General features: G+C 42.4%; 1 protein-coding gene across 3 annotated transcripts in view; it reads right to left on the bottom strand.

Moving 5' to 3' along the window:
* Positions 1-24,649, bottom strand: part of csmd3b (CUB and Sushi multiple domains 3b) — a 336,693-nt gene that overhangs the window by 71,104 nt on the left and 240,940 nt on the right. For all 3 annotated transcript variants that reach the window (XM_077009034.1, XM_077009033.1, XM_077009032.1), the window contains exons 27-32: positions 24,401-24,592; positions 23,451-23,589; positions 18,985-19,172; positions 18,334-18,528; positions 17,895-18,011; positions 213-326 (exon numbers count right to left, since the gene is read on the bottom strand). In XM_077009034.1, the coding sequence (XP_076865149.1) occupies positions 213-326; positions 17,895-18,011; positions 18,334-18,528; positions 18,985-19,172; positions 23,451-23,589; positions 24,401-24,592 (945 nt within the window). The remainder of the gene's footprint in view (positions 1-212; positions 327-17,894; positions 18,012-18,333; positions 18,529-18,984; positions 19,173-23,450; positions 23,590-24,400; positions 24,593-24,649) is intronic.

Below are 24,649 nucleotides of genomic sequence, written 5' to 3' on the forward strand. Positions count from 1 at the left end.
GTGACAGGGCAGATCCCACACAGGCCCTAGCATCAGGAACTTTACAGATTTAGAAGAGCAGTTATTGTGGATCTTCTGAAACCTTGGAAACCTTTCCAGAGGCGACCATGACATTTCAGTCTGAGAGATGTCACTGGTATTAAACGTGTTCCAAAGTGAAAGAGCAAGAGGCTGTCTGATGGAACCATGTGGTTCCTGTGGGCAGCTTTTACCTGAGTGGGAACCTGAGAGGGAAGAGAGCAGAGAGGCTTGCTGCGTCGGCCCGTCGTAAATGTCGACCACGTCGTTCAGAGACGTCTGAAACAGGACAAACTGGCCGAAGAGAACTGCAACACACATACCAACACGTAAGGGTAGAACCTCAGTACAACAAGGCTGAAACAAAGCGGCGAAACTGAAGGAGACTCAGGGGAAGTCGTGGAGAGTCCTACATGTTCTTCAGAGCTTCGGAGCTGCAGCTGCCATGTTACACAGATGACACTCCCACCCACTACAGATCATAATATCTTAGTAACTATTAATAAATCATTCAAACATAAACACAAGTTTGTCTAAATCTCCTTAATAGCCGTAGTGAACAGACTTTCTTATTGTGCGACTGTGACTGTAAGACGGCCGAGTCCTTCTGTAAACACTCCTCTACTACAGTCGACTTTGATCACATCAGCACCAAGGTGGGGAAAATCCTCAGTGGCCTACAGATGACCAGAGTTCTGTTTTACTAAAGATGAAAATACAGAATGTAAGGAATGTGTTAAATGTCCAGTGCTGAAGATGCCATGGTGAAATTTGGTGTTGAAATGATGAAATTAAAGGGAAATATACTATAGAACCCTCAAAATTGCCTCCGTGAGTAATGGTGAACATATTCAACTCTGGCCATTAATGCATTAAAAAAGCTGAATTTATATTTTTCAAAATTACATGTTTATTAAACCTTAATGATAGCATTAACAAAACCATTCACATGGGATTACTGATACCCATCCAGTGTATTTTAGTAGTGAGCCATTGCTGGGGGTGAAGCAGCAGTTTTGGGACACAGCCCTGCATATGTGTAGGCCAGTTTACACTGTCTTGGACTTGCAAATACAGGTTTGGAACTCATGCATAAACTGATTCTGAGCAAAATATATGGGATTGGGGGAGAAAAATGGCTGCATTGGTTATATTTGCTCATCTTTTGCACACTGACTCCTGCTGGGCTAGAATATATCACATTTCACACATTTCTGACGTAATTGACAGATAGTACCAATATAATCTTACAGGCAGTCATTATTACTTGTCTGGTAACAGCACCTTAATTACTAACAACTGTAAGATAATTAACATCAGATAGTGTACAAGAATCTGTCACATTGCATTTTTGCTGAACAGATGTTGCAACATCTTTAACATCTTCCACTGTGTAAACACAGTGTGAACACACACACACACACACACACACACACACACACACACACACACACACACACACACACACACACACACACACACACACGCACACAAACACATCCAAAGAGTTACTCATAGGAGAAGCTGAAGGGTACAGTTAGAGGCGTAGATATGGGCATCACCTCTGCACGTAGTGTCCTAATGGATAACTTCTGCTCCCAGGGAGCAGGGGCATGTGGGAGTGAACAGACCAGTTACTAATGCTGGTTTTACCCTCCAGATGAGCCAGCAAAACTCACTCTGGAGAGTGTACGTTTAGAGCTTACCCCCGCCCACACACACACATTTGGTAAGGACAATAGAAGAGGAGAGGTGCTGAGGCCTTCAACAGATTTTCCTTACCTCAGCCGCCTTTGAGACTCCAGTGATGCCAACACAATTACCACTCAGTGTCAGGGAAAACTGCTTTGCCAGTCCAAGTTTCAGCCAAACTACAAACCTAACAAGGTGAGTCTGTGCTAGGGGGACTCTAGAAAATTCTAAACCAAAATGAAATTATATTGTGAAAATTGGATGCTTTAACTAATTGAATGGCAGTAAAGCATGGGTTAAAAATTAGGTCAAGTTTGAGTTATTAATAAATAGAAATTATTGTTTTATTTTAGTTCAAGTTTTAGACATAACTGAACTGTGGCAACACTTGAGTATGTCCTAGAGACGTCATGGTTTAAAACTTTAAAAACTAGTGTCATTTGTCTTGTGTACAAATGAGTTACGGCAAAAAAGTTGTACCATTGATCTATGCCCACACAAGCAACTGTCACGTTACAACCCTGGACCCCTCCCCTTGGGGGTGTGTTTACGTAGTCCATGTCCGTGTATGTACATGTGGGGGTGTGGTTGTGTGTGTGTGTGTTCACACGTCATTAGTCTAACGTCTTTCATGCGGTGCTTGTTAGTTAAAGTGTATAAAGCGTGGGTGTGTGTCTGTGTGTGTGTAACGTCTTGTGCTCATCTTTGACAGTCATATACCTATATGTGTCTATGTTTGATGTGTGCTGAGTGTGCTTTTAACAAAATAAACGATACGTGTGTATCTTCGCTTTGAAGCCGCCTCGTTTGTCGACGCACACTCAGTGTAACAGCAACAAAAGCAGGACCAAGACAACGTGAGGTTTTCAGCAGGCGTCCTGCATGGAGCAGCCCTGCTGCACTGAGCGCTGTAGGTCTCCTTCAAGCGCAGTTCCTCTGTTTGGCCTGCACTGGCAGAAGAGCAAACCTGAGTCACCGTCAGAGTTCAGTGCCCATTTACACACAAGAGGGAGAGTACATTTAACTGCAGGAGTCCACAGAGCAGCCAGAGGCCAGCATGGGCCGATTCCACAGCCCAGACACACTCCGCCCTAAGCTCTGGTGTCATTAACTTTCTCCTCCAGTGTCTTGCTTTGAAAGAATGCACTATGAGAAGCCAGGCCCCCTTGACACAGACCCTGCTATGTGATCATGATAAGTGTCGGCTAGTGCATGTATCTCCAGGGCAGTGGTCTGTATAGCAACCTGACACGTAGCAGTCACAACTGAGAATAGCTGTTGTAGATAAGATTGCTATACAGTAGGATGAAAACACGAACAAAATCTTCCCAAACATGCTGCAGGAGGTTCCTAAAGATCCCTACTTTGCATTTCCTCTTTCCTTATCCGGCTCGCAGGGCATGCTCCAAGCCTTGCTGCTTTTCAGATACCATACTTTGATACCAAAGTTCTGCACACCTGTTCTGGTGTGCTGGTCCATAATATCTGGCTCTGGCTCCCGGGGAGTCCATTTGGGTGTTGTGCAATGTAGGTGTCCATATGGGTCTGCTTCCTACCAGACCTCAACATCTTGCTCTGTCCCTGCCTCTCCCTTGCCTGAGTGCTGTCTCAGCTCCAACTGTTGGACCAGATTGCCCTTTTCCACGCATCCCGTTGCACTTAATGCAGTCTGTCAGATGCTTACTGGCTCCTGTGGAACTCTGGGACGTGATTAATTCATATTTCCTCTGCCTTTTTCAGCATTCAGAATGGAGTGAAAAAGGCATTTGCCTTCCTCACTGTCCTTCTCTCTCTGCTGCTCTTTCAACCCTCTTGTTACCAGGATGGATGGATGGATGGATGGATGGATGGATGGACGGATGGATGGATGGATGGATGGATGGATGGATGGGCGGATCCCTTCATGCTGTTGCACCATAGGATAACTGTCAGACTGTGGAGTAATTTTGTCTTGTTTAACAAAAGTGGGGAGAAAGAGACTGAGGAGGATGAGGGAAACGTGTGATTATGCATCAGCACAGTTCGGCTAGATGACCGAGCAACTTGTTGGGAGTAGAGAGGGGTCATGCAAACCGTCAACTACAATGTGAAAGGAGCAAGAATCAAATCTGAAAATGTCCTAAGACATGAGAGCATACCCAAATACGCCACCTTTTCACAAAGATAATATAATGCGATATTTCAAAGAATGTCTATAAAACCATATGAACCTCTTTAGCATAAACATGGTTCCAATGCAGCTGATGAGGATGGAAACAGAAGCCTTTCCCCTCTGTGCTACACATCCTACATACAGTTGAAGTGTTTAACACATATTTATAATAGTACAATTCAGTATTTAATAACCCGGCAGCAGATTCTCAACTGGATATTATCATCATTGCAGTATTCATGAAATCCAGGGAAAAGACTAACATATCCATTGGCACAATTCAGCACAGTTCATTATCAGTGCTCTGGGCTCCCCAATTCTGAGTGACTGGCTAGAGAATCAGGAACAGCCTGGGCTGATATTAGACTCTGAAGAGCTCAATGCTGCAAGCTCCAAGCACAGCCTGCAGAGGACTGCCAAGGCCACAGGCAGAGTTAGTCCTGGTTATTGAACCACTGCACTATAGCGAGTGTGAGGTCCAGGCTGGGGTGAAGGCAGGCGATGGGGCGAATGGATCATCTGTTTGGTTGCCACGTTTGGAAAGTGCATGTCAGTCGGTCTGCGTGCGTCTTATCTTGCACTTGCCCTGTCTGGCCTGAAGAAGCATCTGACCTGGTGTGAGGGGAGCACAGTGGTTCTTCTATTCCAGCAGGAGATGTAGCGTGCAGCTGAAGAGTAAGGTTTTAAACATTCAGACCTTTCGTTTTATACTTCAGTTTAAATATACTCCTTTATAATAAGACATTTCAGAATTTCTTTATCACCTATAGGTTTTTTATTTGATTTTGTCCAGTGTACTCACGTCATAATGAATAGGATGGAAAATTAGGTACCAAGTAAAGTGGACCCCTCTATGATGGCAGACTACTACTGAACACTGAGACTACTACTGAGGAGGGATGTTCCCGATATCTTAACACTCATACACTGTACATTTTATAAGTACATTATAAGTGCAATAACATTTTATCTGTTAATACGTTAATAAGTAATGTCAAATATATGCACTTAAAAAGCAAACATGAAACAGAAAAACTGTAAAAACAGATTCGAATTTCTACTGATACTGAGTGACCTACAGGTCCTGGTAATGTCTGATTTATGCAGCATATTTTCTAAACATAAATAAATGCAGAGGTTGAAGATTGAACTATTACATTTGATTTTTAATTCATTGCCTCTCCCAACCTTGCTCATCTTAGTTTATGTTTGTGGCCCATGAGCAAGCACCGGGCTTCACATGGCACATTCTTTCAGTTATATTATATTTAGTTCTGGCATGGAATAAGTAGATCTTTAACTAGTGTTTCATACTGCAAATGGACTCCCTGAACTATAACACGAGGCACTGTGTGAGTGAGAACATGTAATTTCCAGAAGTGCCAAATGGGTTTATAATTTCATATATCAGTAAAAAAAAATTATATGAAAAAGGGATGGTTGTGTCTTTGTCTGCTGAGGCCTACACTGTTTCCATGGGGATTAATGGCAGGATCACATTTTCAGTGGCTTTAACTGTTTAGGACTGACCAGTTCAATCGAGACCCTTTAATACACACACACACACACACACACACACACACACACACACACACACACACACACACACACACACACACTTTTCTCAGGGGAATCTCTGGCAGATAAGCATCCCTGAATGCTGCCAGTGCCACTGTGTCTGGATGCAACACAGGTATAGTCACTATAAATACCTCATAGGTGCATCTGTTAAGTCTCTCTACATCCAACATGTATGTAAAATGCCATCACACACCACGGCAGTACTACTGCTACTGTTACATTCTTCTTTCAGCAGGTTAGCACAGATCACACGAACATTCCCATAATTCCAATAATTGTGACGTAGATGATTCACACAAAATAATGTGTGATTATGGCATTCTATATGGGAGTTTTGCCCCCACTAGTTCTCAATTCACATATTCTCAATCATTCTGATGTGTTTTGTTGTACCACTCACATATTCTGCTCCTTTTCTCTCTCTCTCTCTCTCTCACACACACACACTCTCTCTCAGTTCAATTTAGTGGATATTCTGCTGGCATGACCCTAGTCCACAGCTATTTGAGTTGAGCCTCTACCCCCACTGCCTCTTCCCCCTCATCAGGCCAGGAGGGCCGGTCGCCCTCAGCCTTTGTTCACCTCTGTCTGCTTGCAAGCCCAACCTGGAACTCTGATTCAGCTCCTACATCCAGTCCCTGAGGGAGCGGTCCAACACGCTTTCTCTGAGGCTCAGCCACCTTTGGGTCATTCAGCTGGCAGTGAAGAAGCATACATAATTCACCAGCGTGAGGACATACGCGCACATGCATATTTCAACATGCGCAGAGCATGTACCACACATGCATGTTTTTCCAAGCAGGGCATGCAGGCAGACTTAATGGGCACACTTGTTTAAGGTCACGAGGGCGTCTTCACCACTCGTAGCCATATTGTACATGCATGCTAAACCGGGTCGTTAGCTTACACAATCTAGCCAGTACGCTATAAACGGCCAGCAGATACATGCAGGGTAGAGCATCTGAACAACAGGTCAGTTCTAATTTTTATGTGCAATGTACTCTGCTCCTTATGAACCTCATAACAACAAGCCATTCGTGAACAATTAACAGGTCACACATCTACATCATGGATGGTGACCGTTCTAAGCGGTCTCCGTGGCATGCTGTTGGACTCTGCATGACCTTTACTAACAGGCACATGGCATGCAAACAGATCAGGTCTGTGCTAATCTGTGTTCCATAAAGGGCTAGAGAAGGTATTTCCCACAAGTCTACCACCACATTGGTGGAGAGAAGCTTGGCCTTGAAGCTACGGGACACGGTGTTAAAGAACTGCAGCCACTTCTTGTCAGGCTAAACCTCCAAAGGGACGATTTTGTACTGATTCTATCTCTACTGTAATACTGTTTACACAAACTTTATTCACATTTAGTATAATGGGAGGATTACTTTATATAACCATGTAGTTCTTGTAGTAATACTTTTTCAAAGTAGTCTTGAGTTGCACATTACATTCCAAATATACACCACTGTTGGCTTCACCATACAGCACTCTCCCAATGGACGTTCACTCTCCACCATACAGCACTCTCCCAACGGACGTTCACTCTCCACCATACAGCACTCTCTCAATGGACGTTCACTCTCCACCATACAGCACTCCCCCAACGGACCTTCACTCTCCACCATACAGCACTCTCTCAATGGACGTTCACTCTCCACCATACAGCACTCCCCCAACGGACCTTCACTCTCCACCATACAGCACTCTCTCAATGGACGTTCACTCTCCACCATACAGCACTCCCCCAACGGACCTTCACTCTCCACTATACAGCACTCCCCCAATGGACGTTCACTCTCCACCATACAGCACTCTCCCAATGGACCTTCGCTCTCCACCATACAGCACTCTCCAGCATTTTCCTTCTAAGGCAGGGATGGGCAACCTCCATGATAAAGAGGGCCAAATTTTTTTCAGCACTATTATTGGAGGGCCACATGACCACGCACTTCAAATAATTGGAAATGAAAGACACTACAAATTATTCTCAATAAGAACAAATTTTAAATGAATTCAGATCTGTATGTTTATTGCACCAACATACATCTATTTTCTGCATATAAATGCATTAACATAAGCAACAAAGACAAAACATTTGTTTAATAAAAAAGTGCAAAAAGGAATTTGAACTCCTTCATATCAAAGAACTGTAACACGTAGCGCGCTGCGGAGCGATGAGGTGGACACAAACTCTGAGAAGAGCGAGATTTAATAAGGGGAATTCCATAGGCGAAGTCGTTTGTACAGGCACGGGTAAAAACGGGAGAGCCGTCCAAGTGGTCAACAGGACAGGCAGGAGTTGTAACAGGAGAGCCATTCACAACGGAGATGGAAAATACCAGAACAGTGATGACAGATAATCCACAAAACCGAAAAAACCACAAATAACCGACAATGGGCGAAACACAGAGATACAAGTACACAGGACTAAACTAGACACAACTGAACACAATAACGACACAGGCGTGGCAGACAGAGGGAAACCAGCGCAACAGACACGCAGGGCGGGATAACCGGGCAAGGAACAACACTGACACAGGAGAGGGGGGCGTATCCCTACGTGACAAGAACAAAAATGTCCTGCTCTATCGTTTTTTTAAATTTTAATTATTAAATTATTATTGATCTATTTGCGGGCCGCACTGAGTGAGGACTTTCTGTTGATGTTAACCTGCAGGTTTTGATGTGGCCCGCGGGCCGCCAGTTGCCCATCCCTGTTCTAAGGTGAGGAACTTTCACATCAAAACCTGCAGGTTAACATCAACAGGAAGTTTCACAACTTTCACTGTTTCACACTTCAGAGTAGTGTAGCCATAAATATCAATCCTAGGGAAGGTGATAAGCTTGATTTATTCGCAAAGCGAGGGAGCAGTAGTGCGGGTGTTAACTAGAGGTGGAAGCCCTACAGCAGGGTTAATAATGAGCAGAACCGGCCTGCACTGCCAGTTGGATTAACACTTATATACCATGTGTAGATGTGTGTAGTTGAGAAAATGTGTATCTAAACAACAGTAGCCACAGGTTTCATTTAGCACTTAATCATCACTGCTGAAGCCATGACACAGTGGAGCTCCCTTACTGAGTCATTAGTGCCACACCACATGAATCATATACTTGAAATGAACCTGAGTGTGTTGCCCACTGATAACACTGATGTCACAATGTGTAGGCTCACTCAAAACATATTCAGAGGAAAACTTTAAGGGAGACTTTTTGCTTTGGATGTGCACTTATTTTACTTATTTTTCCAAGTGACCCTTGGTGAATGTATGTGGCAGACACAAGAAATGCATGATGGTTGACTACATTATGTTCAGTCCTTTCAAGTTAAACCTCCTTCTGATGAAAACACCCCATACTTGCAAAACAGTAAATTATTTCCACGAGTTCTTCCACAAAAATTCAAACTAATGCCAAATCACCAAATCATTAATCACAAACTTCAGGTTTGACAAGCATGTTTGAAAAACATCGGTGTACAGTGCACTCTGTAAACAAGTAAATATTTAGTAGTTAACATGCAAAATGTCAGCTTTAATTGGAAGATATACACTTGTATATTAGGTGAACCAACTAGGAAACAGTGTCACAGGCCATTTCAGAGAATTATTTAATTGGACAATTTGATATGATGTCGACTAAAAGTGGCATGCTTAAACATTAGTCGCAGATTTTTTGAAGTGGAGGACTGCCTGAATTTTGTGACCTGCACATCTTCCAAGATGCCGCAGGCCATTCCATCTACCTTAGAATGCTCACATTTTCATTTACAAGTTGTTTAGGGGCTTCTTGTCTTCATACTTGTCTTCTGTAAGTGGAATGCATGCTCACTGGGGTCTGACTTGGGTAATTGACTTGGCCAGAGAAGCATTCCACTTGAAGTATTCCATTGGAAACATTCCAATTCTGGCCTTTAATACTCCACAGTTACTGAAGTTTTTCAAGTCATTGTCCTGCTTCAAGGTGAAGTGACACCCACTGGTTTCTGAGGCATTTGGTTGGATCCAAGCAATTAAGATGCTTCAGTACATTTCAGAATTCATCCTGCCCGTCACTGGCAGTCAAATCAATAAAATCCAGCAAGTCAGTTCCTCTGGCAGCCATGTACACCCCTACCACCATGGAGTACCACATAAGTACAACCATAGGTAAAGCCACATTTAAATGTTTTTTTTTCCTAGAGCAGAAGGGTACTACAGAGAGCTATGAACTTGATTGCAATTTGCCATGCATTTAATTTACAAAAGACTAAACAGTTCTATACAGCTCCAGGGGATTTTACCTCAGCACAGTGTAATAATCACTGTTTACTGCATAGTCAGCTGATAGACACGAAAGCACCCTGTGGTCACCACATTTCATATATTTTCAGTTATGTTGTTATATCTGCATTAATATAGAAGTATAGTTGAACAAAAGTTATTAATTTAATACATCAGTGTCTTAAGTTAATCCCTACTACCCAGGCCAGACTGGCACAACTGAAATATATTTGGAGGTAAAATATTTTTAAATATGGAAGAAGGTGTCTTGGGACTAGAGCTACACCAATTACAGCAGTCATGCTTAATTTCTTACACTGCTGTCAGTGAAAGAGCTTACACTAAATGTCCTCCGCACATCTGTGCTTGATCTCTGCATGCTCACGCGTGCGCACGCACGCACGCACGCACGCACGCACGCACGCACGCACACACACACCAGCTTAACTGCCAGAAAGCTTCTGAAAGCACTTGCTTACTGTGGTATCACCTTAAGCAAGTGCTTTTCAGTCTGGCAGAGGGTACTGGGAAACCTCAGGTCTAAAGCATCACAAAGAAAGGCACAGTTAATTCACCAGGGGGCAGCATATAGTGGGAAGTCTGTTATTGGATAGGGACACAAATTTGGTTGTTCTGCATCTAAATTCCAGTTCAAGGACTTGGAATTAAACAATTACTACAAAGTAAATATGCAGACAGTCAGGGTATGAACTTCCAAATCAAGTCAACTGAGTAAGAGCATGTTATTACACATTTTTCTTCCATTTTATAAGCAGTTTAAAATATCTGGACAGTTAGTTCATGAACAAAAGGACCTAACATCTAACTAGATTCTAGATGTGACATTTGTATCTGTAAAATGTCACTGGTGTCTCTCAAAAAGAGGACAGAATGTATGCAGGTCATCATGTGGCTGCAAAATATGAATAAATTCGAATAAATCTGAATAAACCAGAGCCAAAACAACAGCTATTTCAAAAATAACTGTTTGGCACATTATTAAATGATTTGGCAAAATAACAAATTTATACAACTGTCCTCTTACCACAAATGGAGTCAATGAACAAAGACATGACAGAAGTACAAATGCTGCTTCTTTAGTTTTTGGTTGATGCTATAAGGCTAACACAAGTCACAAGACTGAGAGGCTATCATGCCTCAGTCAGCATTGTGCAGAATGTATGCTGAAATAACACATGCGTCCTGTCACATTGTTAGGAAACCTCAAGACTTGCTAATATGGCCCATCTATGAAAATGTTAAAAACGTATGCTGAATAGGTGGGAAACAGACAAATGTGAATTTTGTCTGTGCTACCCTCCATTTTTAAAGATCATACTGTCATACAGCATCAGAATCATATTAGCAAGTCCAGTGATGCTGCAGTTTATTACTGAATGTGAGTCAATGCCAAATGTGACCCGTGCTCTTCTGTAGCCGCTGCTAGTATGGAAAACAGAAGCAACAGTAGCTGAATGTTTTCTCATTCATCTCCTTAAATGATTATCAACAATCTGTACTTTCTGCCTACATGTGAAATATTTTTGTGCAAGAGGTATACTCAATCTATTGTGTTTAAAGCACTCACAAGTCCATGACTGATACATTACCCTGAGAACCTGATAACGAAGGCTAACACATCCAAGAAATACTAATGGGATTATAGGAGTACCAGTAAGACTGAATCAGCACCAGACATTTTTTCGTCTTTCATCGTTTTTTTGGATTGATCGCCACAAGCCAGATAAGTTAACTGAAGTCTCTTTAGTTCCTAGATGCTGAACAGCAGATAATAAAAAACATTTACATAGTGTATTAATCATTGCTAACTGACATTTAAAGGGGCAGGGGGAGTAAATGGCTACCTAGCTGCAAAATGTCAAAAGCAAAAAGCATCCATTAACAATGCTGGAAAAGCCAGTGTCAGACATAAGGGAGGAGATGATGGGGTGCGTGCTACAGAGGACTCCACACTGATCCACAAAGTAGAGCATGCATTTAAGAGTAACAGAGGCTCACGCCTTATTAAATGCTTCACTTTGAATAAAGGACAAGTTAACAATTAATACACGGACGTTAAACTAAGAGCTCACGCAGTGGCAACTTTGCTTAATTCTCCCACAAGTCACATTACTTTCAGTGAGTAAAACATTTAGTGCTGCTTTGCCAAATCAGTGTTCCCAACTTAGCCTGCTAACACCATGTTCAGTCAATGCTCCGTACAACAATTAAAGCCCTAGGAATGCTCCATGGCAGGCCGGTAGTAAGCCAGATGCAAATCACAAGCAGCTGATGTGACTGTCATTTAGTGACTGAGTGATGTCAGGGCTTGTGTGCAATATTAGGCAATGAAAGATCATTCTACCCTCTCCCCCAGTGGTCATGAGGGAGCACTGGGGTTCACGTTGACTGCCTGGGGCCAGTGAGGATGATGGCAGAAGATGGAAAGATGAGGTGGGGGCTGCTCTCTACTGAATTATGCATCTCTTAGACCAAACCTGTCATTGTCTGAAATATTGGTGCTATCATTCTTTCTGACAGAATAATGAAACATAAAAAAGAATGCGGAACACTGCATTTTTAACGGGAGTACTGTAGCTTGCGGTGCTGCCAAGGAAACCATGAGTGACATAAAGGAATCTTAGTGTGTGTGTGTGTGTGTGTGTGTGTGTGTGTGTGTGTGTGTGTGTGTGTGTGTGTGTGTGTGTGTGTGTGTGTGTGTATGTATGTATGTATGTATACGAGTGCTTGTGTGGGTGTGCGCTGAAGCTTGGATTTCACGCTGCTTCACAAAGGATGCTAAGTGTTTTGTTGCTGATTTGAAAAACCTCCTGAATCTGATCTGGATCTGAGACTCCTTCTGCTTTAATGACTACTCAGTTTATGTAAAAGCTTCAAATTCATAAGAATAGTTTTTAGAGATTTTTACCATGTATTGGTGCCCACTTAGAAGCATAGTGTCATGGACTCCACCCTACGGCACTGCAGTTCTCAAGACTTTGGTTGTCTTGTGTTTTTTCCCCCGCCCTTCATGGTTCTCAACATTGTACTGTTTCCTCCTAATCTAGTGTGTTTACACCCTGTCTTCTTGTTAGATGGTCATTGTAAATCACCTTCCCAGTATTCCGTGTTTACTTTGATTTTTGCCACATCTAGCTATGTTTTCTATTATCGTTTTGTTTTCCCTAGCTACATAACCACCGACTGAAATATGGATTATAATTTTAGATTTGCCCTGAATAAACATAACTTATCTCCACACATCCCACCTCAGCTCAGTTTCTTGCACACTGTGTTGAGTGCATTTTGTCAATACATAATGTCAATACTGTGCTACCAAGGCATAATGACCCCTCTTCGATTAAGGTTAGGAACTTCCTTTAAGCTTTTGGAATTGTCTGGATTTCTGCATGTAGAGTCTGTGACCTTTTATCACAGGCAACTATTGATAGGAAGATGGTTTAAACAGTTCCCTAAAAAAGCTTTTGAAAAGGAGTCTGACTCATGAACAACAAGAAGTCTATTTGTAAAAAGAGTCACACATTCTGTGCGCTTCTCTAAAGATTGTTACAAGCATCAAAGGCTAAATACAGAGTTTACATAGACAACGGCTGCATTTACATAAAATGCTTCTTTAAACCATATCCGAAAAACCATAGCAGAATCAGCAACTCTTACAGATTTTTATATTATTAAGCAAATCACACAATGATGTTCCACATAATTACATAAGATATGAAATAGCCTAGCAAGCACTGACTGAGCTCCTGTCCCATCCATACACATCAGTTCTACTTTGGACAAGATACAAAAGATGTAACAGAAGTTTTGTCACACCCAAGCAGAGCAGACAGAACAAGCTGACATTTGACAACTAAAAAAAGTTTTCCAAAGCAGTATTCTTGCCAAACCTTTTTCTCTGCTCATTTTTAACATAATATTTTGAAAAGCAGCAGGAAAAATCAATCAAACAGGAGAACCTAAATCTCAGAAAAACTGAAGCTCTCAGAGAACAAGGGAAATCTTTGAGGTCAGTCTCAATGCTGGAGGAAGGGCTGAATGTGTAGTGTTCTTCACACAGGCTTCTGTCAAGGCATCTCAGTCACTGAACCTCCATACTAGAAAACATTCTGGACAATTGCATTGTACCATGTTATTTCAGGTCATCGATATTACTCATCTTTCTTGCACACACTGCTTCAGGTGTTGGTCAGATCTGTGTCTTGGCACTTTAAAACACAGCATTTGTTATGGAGCTTCAGTTCTGAATAACCGACAGCACACTCTGAACTTCCATACTCCACCATACTTATTGACTTATTGGTTCTGATTTTTCCCAGAGAACAGTGGTTTAATGTGCCATATTTTGTCAATTGTGATTTTTACACCCCAATCGAAATTTGTCCTCCGCTTTTAACCCATCTGTGCAGTCAGAACACACACACACACTAGTGATTACTAGGGGGCTGTGGATCACACGTGCCCAGAGCGGTGGGCAGCCCTAGCCCGGCGCCCGGGGAGCAGTTGGGGTTAGGTGCCTTGCTCAAGGACACCTCAGTCATGGCCTGTCTGGGAATCGAACCCACGACCCTCCGGTCACAAGTCCAGTTCCCTAACCGCCAGGCCATGACTGCCCTGGTTTCCTCTGTGGTATCCTCTTGTGAACAGAATTTTTGTATGGTTAGCTCATTTACACAGATATCCTCTGCAGTAAATACTTTAGTTATCACTCCAGGGTCCTTTGGCTCTTGTTAAAGGAATTGGCTCTTTTCTCATTTGTTCTCCTTTATTTCTTCCACTAGTAAACTCGTAAACTGATTGGAGACTGATGGAGGAATGAGACTTTCAAAACCGTTCCAACCTTGTGAGCTTCCTAACATGCTCTTCTAAGGTCCTAAAGCATCTGATCAGGCTCCACTGCACTTATACACATTTCGCTGTGAAATTAAGGTAATTAAAGTCTTTTGTGCATGGCAGGTCAATCCCATACATAAATGGATTTTAATATCTGACTCCAATTGCAAGATTGCCAATTGGAGGTTCACATACCTTTTGACTGCTTAACCTTTGAACACTTTGCTTAGTGAAGCTATAGGAAAATGGCTCTGCTCTTACTTAAATAAGACCAAATAGTATTTAATAAAAAAATCTATATTTATTATTACAGAATTCAAGGTAATTCCAAAGGGTACACAAGCCCTTCCTCAAAATAGTATTTCAGCTCATTAGAATGACTCGTATAACAACACAAAGAAAATAATATAGTTGCCCAAACATCCACCAGAGTAGGAGCTCGTTTAAAAATAGTGCAAATAAACAAATAAGCTGGCACATTACATCATGTTCACATAATGCTTTATGAAGACAAAATTTCGATTTCAAATGGAATCTTTGTCAGTCTACCAACCAAAAGCCCTACTGACCACACCCACTGAAAGGACAGATGGATATTCTGAAAGTCTATACTGAAATAGTTTCCAATGGTCTTTGAAGTATCTACTTCAATACTGGTCTTTGTATCAGTCAAACTAAAGCTGTTCAGACACTAAAGTTGTCATCTCTGCTCAGTCATACATGTTCGGTTCTAGCTTTGGTACTAGAACACACATTTAGTCCATAATCGGTCCCTTGTCTGCTCCTGATGTTTGACAGTACTTCAGGTACATGATATTACACAACTGCCCGCCACTCAGTCTGCCAGGAAGATGCTTAGTGAGAAAGCAACTCACCAGCTTAATATGGTGCTGACTCTCTCACCCTCTCTTAAAATGTCAAGCCAGTACATGTGTATTGACTGATATAAGGTAAGGTTAACCATTATTAAATATCCAAGTTTAGTACTACCACAGGTGGAAAAGTAGGAAAAAAAAATGGTTATTGAGAAACAATTTCGGTGAATTTCTAGATATATGTCTTTCACTCTGTCCCATTCAGCCTTAGATCAAATATTGCTAATAGCAGAAAATGTCGAAACAGGTCTTTATGCTTGTATTCAGGATACCTATTACCTCAGCTGCAAATCCAATTAAATTACTGAACCATGTCCCTCCTGCTGTCTCTGTATTACCGGCCAAGCCTCCATCTTGGATCCAGGGCACATACAGTGTCTGTGCTTCCTAAGTCTATTTCTGTCCCTATTGATCTTTTGTTCAAATGTGGTGTTGGTGTTCCTATGGGAAAAACAAACTTCACAATGGTCTAGATACCTTAGTTTCAATATGAACGCCACACTAGCTCATTAAACCTGACATCTATCAGAAAGTCCTTGGAGCAAATGTATTACTAAACAAGACCCTGATGCACAGCAATGTCTCTGGGTGCTGAAACCCTCAAAAACAAAAGACTGACTCTCTTAGATACAGTCTAAACCTATTATTTCTCAGTGGCATGTAGGCCCTTTCTCAAATGGGCTAGCATCTGAGGTCTCAGGGCTTTTTTGTCTGTTCTTGCATATTTTCTTTATACTGTACATATTTAAACATACAGCATGATGCCCAATCAAAATGTTCACAACAATCTTAGCTCTTGATGTTTCGTTGTAGGCAGTTTGTAGTTTCTTAGATAAAGGTTAGTACTGTGTCTGAGTTTCAGAGGAGAATAGTTGTAGAAAATATATCAGGGTCTGTCATTCCTGATATTATGATAATGAAAGAAAATCATCTAAAACATTTAAGTAAATTTGTGCAATGTAAATGTAGAGTGAAATAAAATATTTTTTAAATGCAATATAAAAATACATTTTACATAATGGACAATATTTTTATTCATGCGGTAGTGTTGAAGGCTAGCAGACACTGATCTCGGATCAGCTGTACAACTTTCATTCTTCACGCACCTCACATGCACCTTTTACCTTCACTTTGCTCAAATCATGCCTTCATTCCCCATAAAAGCAATGTCAAGATGGCCAGAGTAGGTCCTACAGGGAACCAGCATATGTAGGCCATACTACAGTAAGAGGTGCTTGAGAGGAGGATCTAAAATACCCACAGGAACATACGAAAACAGTGACGTAGAAGTCTCCGGTTTGGACTCACCGAGATCCCTAGGGAGTCAAATCCTTTGGATAACACTAGCAGCCAGCTTTAGAAGACAAAGCTGCTCCATTTGAGCATGATCTGTAGGGGCTTTGGGCACAGTATTCTGTGTACTGGGCTGAGTGACAGGAGTGGGTCACAGGGATGGTAGGTAATCCCACAATCCAACTTCTATCCGCTACTACCACAAGATGAGTATTAAACTCTTTACAGCTGCTGTGATCTTACACTGATAGGCAGTCTGGAACTTCTTGGGCTGTCATCAAGGAGCAAGGCCTGATGATGCAGGTTAACAGAAACATGCAGTATAGTCTCGAGCCATGGCTAATCTCAAGATTTTCTTACTCAAAGTCTACACAAATGTCTCCTGTGGCCTCATAACCGGCACACAAGATTTTATGTCTATATTATCAGGAAATCTGTAAAAACAAGGCCTGCACTAAAATCCACAAATATGACCAGCGTGCAGTTGCCTGGTCCTGACATTAAGGAACGGCCCACTCCTGAGGAACCCTTTGCTTCTGTGAGAAGACTGAATTGGTTCCCTTAAGAAACACAAAACAACACTTCAAACGGAACAAAGCAGGTGACGTGAGAGAGATGGGGTTCGGGGAAGTGTTTCTGATGACAGGTCACTGACATCTGACACGACTGTCATTACGTTCTGGAGTAATTAGGAGTAGCTATGGTCCAGCATGCATGATGATGAGAAAGTGCTTTGTGAAGCACCTTATTCACCGTCTAGACTCTCTGGCCTATAAATATTAATATTGTAGAGAAGCCTTCAGATTCAGCATGCACACAGTAAGCTTTTCAACTTTTCAAGTAAGATATAAAACTGGTAGCTTGTTGCTAAGTTACCACAGTAAATCCAGGAGCTCAAGTGAACGCAGAGAGGTTTATAAGCCACAACTGAGCTTCTAACCTTCTCACTTGAAATGGAGGATTCTGCTTGATTGAATGTAACAACGTGGGCACGCACTTTTTCTGATGACATAACAAAACCAAGACATGAAACTGACTGTTATTTTTAATGAAGGTGTCTTGATCTCCATATATGTAATTAGAAAAACAAAACACTTATGAGTAGTATTATGCAATCTAAAGAATGTCGTTGTAATTTTAAATAAAAGAGCAGGCTCCTACCAAATTCCCTGGGCACAGAGATGGAGTACACACAGCTGTGTCCTGTGGTGTAGTTCCTGGGGAAGTTTGGGGACAGAACGGTTCCTTCAGATCCTGTGGAGCGACTCCCACAAGGTGCTGCTCAAACAAACACCCGCACACACACACACACACACACACACACACACACACACACACACACACACACACACACACACACACACACACACACGGACCCGCATACACACAAACAACTTAGCACAGGGCTGTATGCATACAGTACATTACATGTTCAGTACAACAATCTTTATTTGTCTCTGGATTGGAACTTTAACGATTTCCTAAATTCAGCTTCTGGGTCTTAGACTTTATGCACCCAAATATTTCCACTTGGGACAACAACAGTTTTCCCAGCACCCTAGAATCTCGTCTTTTTACAGTGGTATCCCCTAGTGTGCACCTTGGCAGCTGGGCAGAGCCCTGTTCCAGCCAGGCCTGCCGTCATCCCCCATGATGCACGTGAGGGTGGAGTAGCCCTGGAGCACATAGCCTGCCTCGCAGTAGAACGTCACAGTGGAGCCCAGTTTGTAGTCACTGCCCAGTCTAGTGCTGTTCATCACATTGCCTGGGTCAAAGCAGGACTCCCTTAGCTTGGCTTCACAGGAAAGAGAACAGGACAAAAAAAGCAATGTTTAGTGTAGCATTAAAAGTTTTATTCTGTTAAAAGTGAGTGTCTTTTACATATCCATTTATATTCTTTTATACAATTTAATCTGATTTTTTTCAGTTTCAATTTCATTTGTAACATGTTTTTTAAAAAGCACTTTATAAAAAATATACTCCTGACACTATTACCAATACGTACGAGCCTCTCAACAGACTCAATAGACATTTATTAATATCATTCCCTCAATTTGTCCCAAGAATAAATTTGCACCATTTTTTCATCATCGTCAATTTTTCCAAACAAAACTTAAATACACAGCCATATAATCCACATAATTAGCTTGTATACATAAAGAAATATGAAATCTGAGGCATATCTGTATCTGGCCTGAACAAAGCCATTTATTATATCCTTAACAAATGTCAGTGCTTTCCGGCGGCATACCTTTGTACTCGAGGTGAAAGCCCGTGTAGCTGACAGAGCCATCACTTCGGAAGGCCAGGTGCATGGTGTTGGAGCTGCTCTCGATACGCTCAGGAAGCTTACTGTCCTGGAAGCTGCCAATCAGAGGGCTGTTGCTGTCTGGCCCGTCGTAGATGTACAGGAAGTCATAGTTGGGCTCGATGCTGAAGCTGGCGAGAAGAAGATGGAAGTGAAGATCAAAGAGCAGACTCTAATATCCACTCATTGTGATCAAAGGAGGGCAGGAGGCACCCTGACCCAAGAACACATCTTGAGGCTTGAGATGCTACATCTATACCAGGTGTATGGACAGCATGCAGGCAGCAAGCATGGATGTTTGCTGCTACCTGATAAAGAATGGTATGTACATCTGGATGTCACCCATGAAACTAGGATTAGGGAAACATTCTTTTTGTTCATTAGACATACCATGAGTGACTGTGAAGAAGCCCACAGAGGATTGGAGTAGCATTCTTAGAAGATCTAAATTCTTTCTCGCTGTGCTTTAGAAACATTAGAGACCTGAACCCCTGTTCATCTTCTTAAAGCCTCTCTTGGTGTGGGCTGTAAAAGTGAATCTATAAATACCCAAGAGTGACATGTGAACGGAGCATTCCCACACATCCTCACTGAGCAAGAATAGGTGCTATCTAAAGCGGTTCTGTGCTCTTGGGTCTCCAAGACAAAGATAAACATTTGCACCTTTTCATCTTCAGTAAGGTGTGACAGTAAGGACTCTGCTATCAGCAGTCATTTGCATGAGATGGATTGTGACTGCATCAGATTTACTCTCTTTTCTCCCTGTTATGTTAGAGAATGCTAAGAGTGCTCGACACACTTCACTGCCTTAGAATGTATCGCTTAGGGCTCAGTGCGAGATAATACAAATACAAACATGTGAATTTGGGCAAATTTCTTAACACTACATTAAAAAGGTAATTAATTTTTGATAACCAGATATGTTGGAAGTTCTCTCCCCACCTCTTCCTAGCCTCTGGAGCTGTCAATCGGCAAACAATTAGCTTTGTCATAATTGGATTGGACGCAAGCTCAGATAATGATAATTCTGAACTGAGACAATAGGGAGAAGGGAGACAACACACGCTGCTGCAAATGTTGGGGGTCATTTTTATTTAGCATTGTTCATTTTCTTCTTTTACTGGTGACATATTTCATATAGTGGTCTTTTTTTATTTTTAGGAAAAATGATGTCAGTAATGGACTGTGTAATGAAAGTGCCTGAGATGGAACTGATCGAGAGTCATTCATTAAAAACCAGTTTGAAATGTTGCCGTCCTGGCTGGAGTCCAGTGTAGTTATTTACTCCCAGAGGAGGAAACTGAAATGTGAACGATGCTAGCTCACATTTAATGCCAGCCCGGGGTAATGACACTACCTACTACGCTGTCTTTCAGAGTCTGACTTGTCAAATAATTTACTTTTCAGGAACACAAATCCAATGAATCAGGCAAAGCAGAATACGTCTTACATCAGTGTATAATATTTGTATTCACTGTAATACATTATATATTCACTGAAATGTCTATATTTTATCTTGCATAATCTATTCTATTAGCAGAGATGTTTTTGATGTGGGTGGTCTAGGTTCTTAGGTGAGCTGGATAACATTAAGATGTTGGGGGAGAACATTAACACATGGGGGGTTATCCCATCAGTTCAACACAGCTCCAGCATAACCTTACATCAGCCCTGTCTAGTTACAGAACCCCTGCAGTGCTGCAGTCTTCACTATGCAATGGCTAAATGAATAATGGACACAATTACGAACATTATTTGACCGCAAACCACATATATCAACTCTTCTTTTTATTAATTGGTCACATCATTCAAAGCTGAGACACCAGGCTACTTTAAATGGAGCCTCAGGAAGTCCCCACCCCTTCAAAAAAACAACAAGAACATTGGGTTCATTACTAGCGAAATGAGCAAAGAATTCCAGCTGAGCTCATTATCTGCCTCGGACATGAAACACACTTTAATTTACAGTGATATTTGCTGTTACATAATTACAGATTATAGGTGATGGGGAAATGGGACAGTTGATTTTAGCATTAAGCCCATCATTCTGTCAATTTTATTAAAGTAAATCAATAAACTAATTTTACTGAAGCTGGCCCTTGGAACATGGAATGTGACCTCTCTGGTTGGAAAGGAGCCTGGGCTGGTGCATGAGCCTTAGAGATACCAACTAGATACAGTGTTCTATCGAGAGAAGCTGGACTTTATTCCTTCCTGGAGTTGCCTATGGTGAAAGGCAGAGGGTGGAAGTGGGCCTACTCCCCAGCTCACTGCCTGTGTTTCGGGGGTTTCCCTGGTAGACAAGATGGTTGCTTTCCTGTGCCTTCAGGTTGGGGAACGGGCTCTGACTGTTGTTTGTGCTTATACACCAAATGGCAGTTTGGAGTACCCAGCCTTCTTGGAGTCCTTGGAGGAGATACTGGAAGGTGTCCCTTACTGGATTTCTGTTCTCGCCATGATTTGTCAATAATGCAAACCATGTTTGAGCACAAAGGCGTCCATAAGTGCACATGACACCAGGATACCTCAGACCACACTTCGATGAGTGACTTTGTAGTCATATCATCAGTCTTGTGTTCATATGTCTTACTCAGGTACAGAGAAGGGCTGAGCTGTCAACTGATCACCACCAAGTGGGGAGTTGGATCAGATAGTTGGTGAGGATACCTGGCAGACCCAAATGTATTGTGAGGGTTTGCGGGGAATATCTGGCAGAGGAACTTGTCAGAATGATCGTCAACTCCCACATCCAGCAGAACTCATCCCGAGGGAGAGCTGCATCCCGAGGGAGAACTTGCGCCAGAATTCACCCATCACTTGGGCCAAGGTGACCAGGGTATTTATAACACTCCTTGATGGCAAGACTTTGGGGGTGGATGTAAAATGTAAAAATGTAAATGTGCCGTATTTTGTCAATTGTGATTTTTTATACCGCAATCGAAATTTGTCCTCCGCTTCTAACCCATCTGTGCAGTTAGAACACACACACACACACTAGTGATTACTAGGGGGCTGTGGATCACACGTGCCCAGAGCGGTGGGCAGCCCTAGCCCAGGGAGCAGTTGGGGTTAGGTGCCTTGCTCAAGGGCACCTCAGTCATGGCCTCAGGTCTGGGAATCGAACCCACGACCCTCCGGTCACAAGACCAGTTCCCTACCACCAGGCCATGACTGCCCCCAGGATGAGGTCCACCCTGAGTTCCTTAAGACTGGATGTTGTGGGACTGTCCTGGCTGACACATCATTGTGACATAAGAAAGGGGACAGAAGGGTGTGCTCCAACTATTAGAGGATCACACACTTCAGCCTCCCTGGCAAGGTCTTTGTAGGGATACTGGAAAAGAGAGTTTGGTTGACAGTGGAATCTCAGTTACAAGAGGGACACAGCGGTTTCCGTCCTGGTTGTGGAACACTGGACCAGCTTTTTACCCATGCACGGGCCCTAGAGGGTACATAACAGTTTGCTCAACCAGTCCACATGTTTTGTGGATCTGTAGAAGGCATTCAATGGGTCCCTTTGGGATTAGTCTGGGGTTGCTCTGGGAGTAAGTATAGAGGACTGAGCCCACTGCTACAGGCTATTCGGTCCCTGTATTAATACAGCAGGAGCTTGGTTCTCATGGCTGGTTCTCAGTTGGGGTTAGACTCCATCAGGGCTGCTCTTCGTCACAGATTCAGATGAACAGAATTTCTCAGTAGCCAAGTGGTGGAGGGGCTCAGTTTGGTGGCCTCAGGATTCCATGTCTCCTTTTGCGGATGATGTAACCCTGTTGGCATAATCAGGCCAGGACCAGTTTGCTGTGAAAAATGGCCATAATGAGAATCAGTACCTCTAAAACTGAGACCATGGTACTTAGGACAAGGGTGGAATGCCCTCTCCAGGATAGGGGTGAGTCCTTGCTTCAAGTGGAGGAGTTAATGTATCTTGGGATCTTGTTCACGAGTGAGGGAAGGATGCAATGGGAGCTTGACAGGTGCCTCCCTGGTGAAGTGTTCAGGGCATTTCATATCTCTCAGATGTCTTGGGAATGCCTCAGTAACCCCCCAGAGGAACTGGAAGAGATGGCTGGGGAGAAGTAGGACTGGGCGTCTTTGCTTAAGCTACTGACGCCGCGACCCGGGCCCAGATAAGCAGATTCAAATGGATGTATGCAGTAAATTAAAGATCTTAAAGGGAATGTTTAAAAGGGTTGTAAGAAGGAAGGGCATATTTAAAGCCAATTTAAACCTTGCTGACTCCATTCTGAACAGTTTCTCATGTGTGATACCAGAATAAACCAATACTTACTAACCTTGAATGTAATATGAATACAATTCTAATGAAAGTACATGAAGTCGCCAAAAAAAAACCCATTAAAAAAAGTGTGAAAATGTAATATGAAAGTGCGATCAACAAACTCACTCGTTACCTAATAAACGCTAGTGAAAGGACGTAGTCAGGGTTGACGGCTATGAGCCAGTCACAGTCCTTGCTGTGAGGGTATGGGTGAGGATAGTTGGGCGAGAGGATGAAGCCAGAGGAGCCAGTCAGATTCCCTCCACATGGAGCTGTGGAAACACAGAGGAGACACATCAACACCATATGGGCACGTGTACCGTGTGCACGCTCCCATTCATTAAAGCACACAGCTGGAGCAGCTGTGCACGCCAGTCTGGCTCAGGAGGAGTGGAAGTGTTCAAAGTTGTGGAAATAAAATCTTGCTTGCAATACCAAATCCATACAGATCTAATATCCCATATATATATATATATATATATATATATATATATATATATATATATATATATATATATATATATATATATATATATATATACTGTATGGGGGGTCTGGGGCAGCAAAGGAGAAGGATACAGTGAGAGGAGGAGAGGAGATAGGGAGAGGGCTGAGGAGTCAGTGGGAGCTATATGGAGGGAGGATAATTAGCTGAGAGCACATGAAAGGAAGTGGCAGAATGTGGCTCCTCTACATTTTTTCTGGTTGCTAAAGTATCTTTGAAAATAGGAAGGCATTCCAAATCTTATAATTTGATATTCATTAATTTTAGCACGCTTTCACATCATCAGGATGATGACGGTTATCTGAATGACTCTTTGGTTTGAGAGCGGCTTGCCTTTCACAACTCTTGAGAATCTTTTGACAAAGATGCAAATTACCACAGTGTAGGATACCCATGTAGTGGAGACACTTGAAACAAAATGCAATTTTCAGCTAAATGTAATATATATAGCTTGAAGAAATACATTCAAGTCTTTAATTAGACTAAATCTTCTTTCCTGAAAACATCTTCAGTGAAATAAATCTACACGAATGCTGTTTTACAATGTCCGATATACACAGTGTAGAAGAAGCACTCACCTATACATACAGGTGGGCTGGGTTGCCAGTAGTATCGGTTTTCCACCTGTATACAGGTGATCTTCATCTCGCCCTGGAGTTCATATCCTGGGTCGCACTGAAAGGTCACAGTGTCACCAGGTTCCCTTCCATCTCCGTTCCGGCTGCCGTTCATGGGAACTCCTGGATCCCTGCAGGCGGTGGCTACCGAGCCTAACAAGTACAAACACAGCCAATTAACTGTGAGCAGGCCCAAGCCGACAAGATCGG

Source organism: Brachyhypopomus gauderio, chromosome 6, assembly GCF_052324685.1.
Source record: "Brachyhypopomus gauderio isolate BG-103 chromosome 6, BGAUD_0.2, whole genome shotgun sequence".
In the NCBI taxonomy this organism is placed as follows: domain Eukaryota; kingdom Metazoa; phylum Chordata; class Actinopteri; order Gymnotiformes; family Hypopomidae; genus Brachyhypopomus; species Brachyhypopomus gauderio.